Raw genomic sequence first — 8,130 nt, 5'->3', positions numbered from 1 at the left:
GTCTAGCCACGACAACCGTGTCTGGTGGAACTGCCGGGTGAATTTGAATCAACCTAGTTTTTTTGGAGTGGATGAGTACTTGCTGGGCGACTCGGCGTATCAAAGCTCGAATATGATGGTCCCGGCGTACAAGACGTCTAGTGGTGGGCAGCTTGATATAAAAGAGAAGTATTTTAACAAGCGCCTTGCCCGTATTCGCATACGTGCTGAACTGTATCGGAATGCTAAAGGGTCGATTCCCATTACTCAAACGACTTCGATCATCACTTCGAAACACAAAGGAATTGGCTGCTACTATTCGACTTATACGGGCGGAATGATATTGCCCAACTTAGCAATTCATAACCCAATTCCAGAAGAATGGATCAGCACCGAAACGAACTGCAACACCGACGAAAATGAATTACCTGCTAAGGAACAGAGCGGTAGTGATCGCAGAGATTATATTCGAGACTACATTTTTGACCTAAACTTTTGATAGGCTAAGCAGAACGAGGTGTCGTTTGCGTGTGAGTTGATCTCATCATCTGGAATGCTGTTATCAGCTAGCCTTTTACGAGCCAGTAGTAGCTGCACAATTGAATCTCGCTTCGCAGCTTCTAGTTGAACTTGCTGAATTGCAAGAGCTATGCTGGCTTGTTCGGCTTCGCGCTTGTTTCTCTCCTCCTTCAGATCAGCTTCACGCCTCTTAAGGCGGAGCTCCTCCTTCTTCGCATCCTCCAGCGCTTGTCTCTTTTCCATGCGCTGACGAAGTGCATCTGAGTGCTATTCCAGTAATGCCTCGACAGCATCGAGCTTTTGGCGTTTACTTTGGGCGTTCCGAGTACCCTCGGCGAGTGCAAGCGGCCGTTTCTCACCTTTTTGAACGATTCTCGGAGAGTCTATCCCCCCCTACTACATCTAGCATGTCCGATGTCACACTGGGGCGGACAGAGGGTCTGTCAGTCATGACATCTTGGAGGCGGTAGAAATAGGGACAACACTTCAATATTTCACCCCGTAGCGTAGCTTGGTCGGCAATACCCGCTCCTGTCTGAGCCAGGAAATACTGGGCCGCACGGTATTTCTCTTCCAGCTTACTCACTTTATCGCGAACTTGTCCCGGCGTCCTGTGGGAGATGTTGGCGGTCTCAAGTGCCACCATGATCTCTTTCACTAAGGACTCATTAGTGTTGCCACCGGTCCTATCTGCGCCGCGCCAGCGATTGTAGTTTGTCCCAATAGTCATCCAGTTCAGCAAGACGTCTAGAGAGGACTTTCCTCCGTCTATGCCGTCCTTGTCCCAGTACACGTTGGACTTCTTTCCGCTGTTCTTCGCAGTCGCCATGGTGGCTCGACGTGGAGCAGATTCTGTTTGGTGATGTATGCCACACTGTCTGCATTTCAGAACCTCCTCTGAAAGGAAAAAGCTCCCCCAAGATTGTCTGAATTGCAGACGAATATAAACCAATCAATAAAAAGATATGTCGATTTTTTCTTCTGAATTCGACGTCTGTCTGTAACTCACACTATTGCAGCTGAAGTGTAGGTTCCGAGAGAGATGCATAAATCGACCGAAGCAACCTCGGGCTCCTTCTTCAGTCGTTCGCCATTGATTCGTCAGCCTATCTTTCTTGGGACAATAGATCGCCCAATCAGAAGACCGATAAAATACACAACTCTCTTGCTGTGATGTCTTGTGGCTTAAACAGGGAAAAAGAGCCGGGGCTGAACCCCGGGCTTGGTACAGTATTCTACTAAGGGAAACGACCAATTTGGGACCGGTTTGCACGAAGTGTCTTTAGGGCGGAGCTGTGAGAACACTGGTGAAGAAGAGTACAAAATATGACAGGCCCTGGAAGCCCGCGTTTTGCGCTTTCTAGAAAGGCTGAAACCTCACCCCGATTGGGTTATGTCATATTCGAGGCCGCGATTCAAACCGACGGCTCGAAATGCGACCTAGATCAGTTAGAGGCCGGAATTTTGACTTGCATTATGTATGCTTTGTAGCTCGCCATCGAAAGGGCTAGGATAATCATTATATGACATATTTGGGCTTGCGAAGCATATTGGATAGGTTATTTATTCTCAAGGCTATAGCCACTTTTATAAAAACGCCACAAACGGGAAAGCTCTCCACGGCGCACACGACACGGCACGGATCGTCGGCCTCCCTGGGCCCGCGAATACGCCTTCGCCTCCCCACGCGCGTCACACACCTGCCCAAGGGATGTGGCTCGAACCCCCTGTATTCCGCTGCTCCAAGGCCCCCTCCTGTGATGTGCTAGTACCCGAAAGGGCGGGGGTCATGCTGTCAAATTCAAAAGCGCAAGAAAGCGCACGAGAATCGACGGTAGCGGGGCAGTTAATGTCGCTCTCGTTTTGGTAAGTGATGTAATTCTTCGGTTGCAAACACGTCAGCTAACCATCCACTTTATTTGCTATGCAGCCCACACGCCTACACTAGTACGGACTCGATGATCTCAGTAGCACAGTCAGGCGTCGATGGGGCTGGATTTGGCTGTCGGCGCTTCTTCGTAGAATGAGCGGCACTGGAAGCTTGAACTTGCTGCAGCACCTCGTGAGAATGAAGGCGCCCACCAACAGAGACCCGCTTCCGCTTCTTGTCGTCGTTCTTGCGCGGTGCAGCCGGTAGTTTTAGAATCTCACCCTCAACGACAGCTCGCATTTGTAGTCATGTGGCAAGCTGCACGTGCCGCGGAGCGCCATTGCGGGAAAAGTTTTCCAGGCGTGCGCCCATCTTGACTAGCGAAAGTGGATACAATCCGCAGGCCTTAAAACCCCTCGAGACGTTGCGACCCACCTTCGCTTCTTTCCACGCGAGGCAAGACACCTGGATAGCATCATCTTTGCTGATATTGAAGTAGCCATTGTCGTCTTCTTCTACCAGTTCGCTGATGAGTTTGTGAATCTTGCTCTTAAGTGTTGCGAATACAGCTACATCGAGGGGCTGGAGAAGGTGGGTTGCATCTGGAGGGAGAAAAACCAGCATCACATTCAAATCTGCAGCAGTGTCGACCACTGAAGCTGAGTGGTGAGATCCACACCTGTCCAGAATTAGCAACAGCGGGCGTGGCGTAGAGCTAGGCACTGAGTGTGCGAAAAACTTCATCCATTCTTCAAAGAGCCCGGTGTTCATAAATTCCGAAGGAGACGTCGAGACAGCCGACCCAGGGAGGCCGCTGTTTTCCAGCAGCCGGGAGGAAACCGTTTTTCCAGGCAGAATAAAAGCTGGTGGCACCACAAACCCACCAGCATTTCCACATGCAACGATAGTAAGATGGAAGTTAGCAGTAGGCTCAGTATTCCACACATTACTTGAACCACGCACCGCAACCACTATTTTGCTCTTGAGCTGCTTTTGAAACGCGGTTTCATCCATATTGAGCACTCGAGAGCTGTCCAATTTCAGTTCTACCATTAGTTTAGCTAGCGTGCTGAAAAGGGTAGTGAGATCTGCAGGGATAACGCAGTTCCGCTTTAAAGAAAGCGATTGGGCTGTTCGTCCTGTAAGCGCAGGAAAGCGAGCCTTGAAGCGCTTGTACCAACCCTCCCCAACATCTTGGCCACAACCCAGCAACGCTATCTCTTGTGCCTTGAATATAATGTCAGAGCGGCCAACCGGACGGCCAACAAGCTGCCGCCCAACAATCCAATCGTAGAGATGCTGCTCCACTTCATGAGGAAAGAACGTTTTTGGTCAATTTCGAGCAGCGGCCAGGGAGCTCCCCTCCTTGAATGTCTTTATCCACTTCCTGATTGTTCGCTCATGTGCTGCTGAAGACTCAGAGACCGCAACAATCGTCTCGCCTGCTTGTACTTCAGCGATTATAGCTTGCTTTTCTGTTGCAGTGTAGATTTTGACCATCGCGCGCGTTTTGGAAGTGAGCTTTGTTCAAAATTGCCTTCCCGCGGTAACCAACCATGTTCCCGCCAAGTTTGGGCTCATCAAATTGTGTAGGTTTCGTACTTTAGCTGATTTCTACGAATTAGAGACAGAGACACAAAACTGCAACTACGCATTGGTCGAAATCACACCGGCCCCAAACTGATCAACCGGCCCCAAATTGGTGGATAAAGGAGGCACGATTCCATTTATGTACGTACCACAAACGACTTGAATAGAAGTCCCTCTCTTTTTCGCAGGCTCCCAGCCACCGATCAGTCGTAAAGAGCTTTTGCTAGACCTCTTCGTGTACGTATCCCTCTTCACCAGGTGAAAGCCACCTTAGCTCTTCGCTGCTAACCCCCCTCTCCTATCAGCTCCTACACACACGTAAGACTCTAGCATGTCGCACTTCTTCCACAAGCCGGAAAATGCTCTGAAGCGCGCGCGTGAGTTGTTGGCCATCCCCAACGTGGACGCCGGGGTGCTCAAGCGTACCAAGCACTCGGCGCTCGAGATCCTGCACGATGCGCTCATCGCCAAAAAGAACCGCACGTGGCAGCCCACTCACGAGGAGCTCATGATCCTGTACCTGGACATTTGTCTAGAGCTGCAGATGGGCCGCGTAGCCAAGGACGGTCTTCACCAGTACCGCAACCTGTGCATCCAGCACAACCCGGCGTCGCTCGAGACCATCATTAAACACTTCGTCACGCAGGCTGAGCGCAAGCTTGCGGCAGCCAAGAAGGAGAGCAACGAGCTCAATCTTCTGGCCGCTGCCAAGGTGGATCTGGACGCTGCGCAGACGCCTGAGGACGTGATGCTGTCCACCACCACTTTTGAGGGATCCAACGACCGCACTGACCGCGAAGTGGTTGTTCCATGGCTTCGATTTATGTGGGAGACGTACCGCACGGTTCTGGACATCCTCAAGAGCAACTCGAAGCTTGAGCCGCTGTACAAGACCACCGCTATGCAAGCGTTCGACTTTTGCGTTGAATACCAGCGCAAGATTGAGTTCCGTCGCGTTTGTGAGATCATGCGCAACCACCTGAGCGCTTTGCAGAAGCACGTGGCGGCGCCCACGAGCCAATCGACCCGCCAGATGCGCAGCTGGGAAGGATTCACTCTCGATAGCGTCGAGCGTCTGCTGGAAGTGCGTTATCGTCAGCTCCAGGTCGCTACCGACCTCGAGCTCTTCTCGGAGGCCTTCCGTACGATCGATGACATCAACAACATTATGAACTTGGTGGAGCAGACCCCGCGCGTGGACCTTCTCGTCACGTACTACGAGAAGCTGGCGCAGATTTTCCAGGTGTCCAAGAATCACCTCTTCCATGCCTACGCGCTGTACAAGTGGTACTCGCTGCGTGTGGCTGGTCTGCAGGGCCTCGCTGGCTCCCAGGCTCTACAAGAGCTGCCTGTGCTGGTTTCTGAGGGTGAACAGAAGGAAATGGCCACACGCGTTGTGCTTGCTGCTCTATCTATTCCGCTACTGGACTTTGAAGCGTCTTCGTCTGTTCTTGGAGATGACGAGACATCGGCTGCCCAGACCGCCGAGAGCTCCCTCTCTGCTGCTGCTCGTGACAAGAATGCGCGAATGGCTGCTCTGTTGGGCTTTTCCACTACGCCTACGCGTGCTAACCTGCTCGAGGACATCGAGGCCGCTGGCATCCTCCCCAAGGCTTCCACTGCTGCCAGTGAGATCTTCCAGCGTGTGGAGCTGCAGGAAGTGGACCCTCTGCAGATTGTGAAGCAGTTAGAGCCTTTCCTGACCAAGATTCGTGCTGATCCGCTAGCCAAAGCCTACGTCGATGGTGTTGAGCGCCTTGTGGTGCGTCGTGTGCTGTTCCAGCTCACCCGCGTGTACGCTAGTGTTACGATCACCCACCTGCGCTCTATCTTCGTCGGCCTCGATATTTCTTACGAGGAGATTGAGACCCTTATTGCTCGGTCGCGTAGTCTCAGCACCGTCGCGCATACCAGTGCACCTAGTCTGTCCGGCATGTACCGCCGTAATGTTACGCAGCATGGCAGCAACAACGCCGAGACGTCATCAGCCGACGCTGTGGCGTCTGCTCAGACGCGAACTAAGATCCGCATCGACCATGTGGAGCAGTGCATTCGCTTCACTGACGCTGTGGATCTGGAGGCCAATGCTGCCCAGCTGACGCTTCTGGGTGAGCGTCTGTCCCGTGCTATGAGCAAGGTTCCTGCCACCTCCTCGGCCATTAACGCAGCTGTCGACGAGCAGAAGAAGAAGCTCCTTGCGTCTACCCGTGCTCGTCTGCAGTCACAACGCTCCGAGATGCTGGCTCGGCGTGAGATTATTGAGCGTAAGAAGGAAGAGCTGGAGAAACTGCAGCAGGAGAAGCTCCAGTCGCTCGAGAAGAAACGGCGGGAGTTTGCAAAGCGTCGCGCCGAGCTCGAACGCGAGCGTCTGACCCAGGAAGCTCGTCGCCGTGAGGCCGACAAGAAGCAGAAGATTCAGGATGAGATCAAGCTTAAGGAGACCCGTCAGATGTTGGACAAGCTGGGCCACACTAATGTGAGCGACATGGACCTCGCAACAATCGACAAGGAGAAGGTACTGAACGAGGCTAAGGAGAAGGCTCGCAAGGCCAAGGAACTTGCCCAGCAGAAACTGCGCGAGAATGCTCGTCGTCTCGACTACATTGTACGTGCTACTCGCGAGGAGGAGCAGCCCATTCTGCAGCGCCAGGCTGCCGAAGCCAAGGCGGAGGCTCTGAAGCGCTACGAAGAGGAGTCGGCTGCCAAGCTTAAGCGTGCTAAGGAGGAGCACGAACACGGCTTGAAGGAGAAGGCTCGCCTGGCCCCGGCTATCGAGGCGAGCGCCGAGTTCGTTAAGGCTCACAAGGCTCGTCGTATTGAGGAATACAAGAAGGCTTCGGAGGAGCAGAAGAAGAAGGCCATGCTGGAGCGTCTGAGTGCCCGCGTGGCTCACGCCAAGGAGCGCTACGAGGAGGAGCAGCGCTGTCTGCGTGAGGAGGAAGAGGAGAAGGAACGCATCCGTCGCGAGGAAGAAGCCGAACGTGAACGCCAGCGCCTGATTCAGGTGGAGGAGGAGCTTCGTCGCCAGGAGGAGGAAGAGGCTGAGGAACGTCGTATTGCTGAAGAGAAGGAGCGTGAGGAGAGGAGCCAGCGTCAGCGCGAGGAGGAAGAGAAGCGTGTCGAACAGCGCAGCCAGGGTCGATTCGGCAGCGCTGGTGCTCGTGGCCTGTCCGGCAGCTACCGCGATTCGAACCGCAGCCGTGATGACGACCACCGTGGCGACGACAGGAACGATGGAGAGTGGACGCAAGTTAGCCGTGGTGGTCCTTCCAGCCGTGCTCAAACAGTGGCACCTGAAGGCCGCTGGGAGCGTCGTGGACCTACCGCTCGCGAGAGTTTCGGCGACCGCGACGGACGCGAGAGCGGTGGCCTTCGCCGCGACTTCGGTGGTGACCGTGACAGTGGTTCTCGTCGTGGATTTGGTGGTGATCGGGATGAGCGTGAAAGCGGCGTGCGTCGTGCTTTTGGCGGTGATCGCGAGGACCGTGAGGGCGGTCTGCGCCGTGGCTTCGGTGGCGACCGCGAGGAGAGTGGTTCTCGCTGGGGCAGCCGCGAGTCGTTCCGCCGTAGTGGTGACCGTGATGGCGACCGTGAATCTTTTCGTCGCGGCGGGGACCGTGATGGCGACCGTGAATCTTTCCGTCGTGGTGGTGACCGCGATGGCGAGCGCGACTCGTTCCGTCGTGGAGCCGACCGTGATGGAGATGACCGTTTCTTTGGTCGCTCACAGCGTGAAGGTTCTTATCGCGCGCCTCGCGCTGGTGAACGCGATAATTCGTCTTGCGCTGGTGACCGCGATAGTTCGTCTCGCGCTCCCGAGTCTGGCCGCTGGAGATAGACGTTCGAAGCTAATTGTTTTGTAGCTAAACGATCCGAGGTTATCAGCAGGAGTTAAAATGGCGTCTTAGCGCTCTTATTGTGAGTGCGGATAGCCTCGTTTTAAATTGCTGCGCCTTCGACTATTTAACGAGATGATACATTTTCTTGTCGTCACAACAAGCACATTTCAAGGTCTACGTGTATCATAATACTTGTCTGGTCCGAAAAAGAATTAACTGTTCTTTAAATCGGCGATAACTTCGGTCGTACAGTTCCAACCGAAGTTTGAAAGTACTTACGTAGCAGCAGCGATTTTTATGAACAAATTTTCCGCCAATTATGCCAATACCTGA

At 53.6% G+C, this 8,130-nt stretch overlaps 1 protein-coding gene across 1 annotated transcript; it reads left to right on the top strand.

The window, feature by feature from the left end:
• Positions 1-4,184: 4,184 nt before the first annotated feature.
• Positions 4,185-7,874, top strand: PITG_21393 (eukaryotic translation initiation factor 3 subunit A, putative; the record flags this gene model as incomplete). The annotated part of the gene is made up of 2 exons (XM_002894989.1): positions 4,185-6,095; positions 6,138-7,874. 2 exons carry the CDS (start codon positions 4,290-4,292, stop codon positions 7,794-7,796), a joined length of 3,465 nt encoding a protein of 1,154 aa, XP_002895035.1.
• Between the last annotated feature and the right edge of the window lie 256 nt (positions 7,875-8,130).

The sequence above is a fragment of the Phytophthora infestans genome, genomic scaffold, assembly GCF_000142945.1.
Source record: "Phytophthora infestans T30-4 supercont1.308 genomic scaffold, whole genome shotgun sequence".
Lineage (NCBI taxonomy): Eukaryota > Oomycota > Peronosporomycetes > Peronosporales > Peronosporaceae > Phytophthora > Phytophthora infestans.
This window is presented reverse-complemented; position numbering and strand designations above follow the sequence as displayed.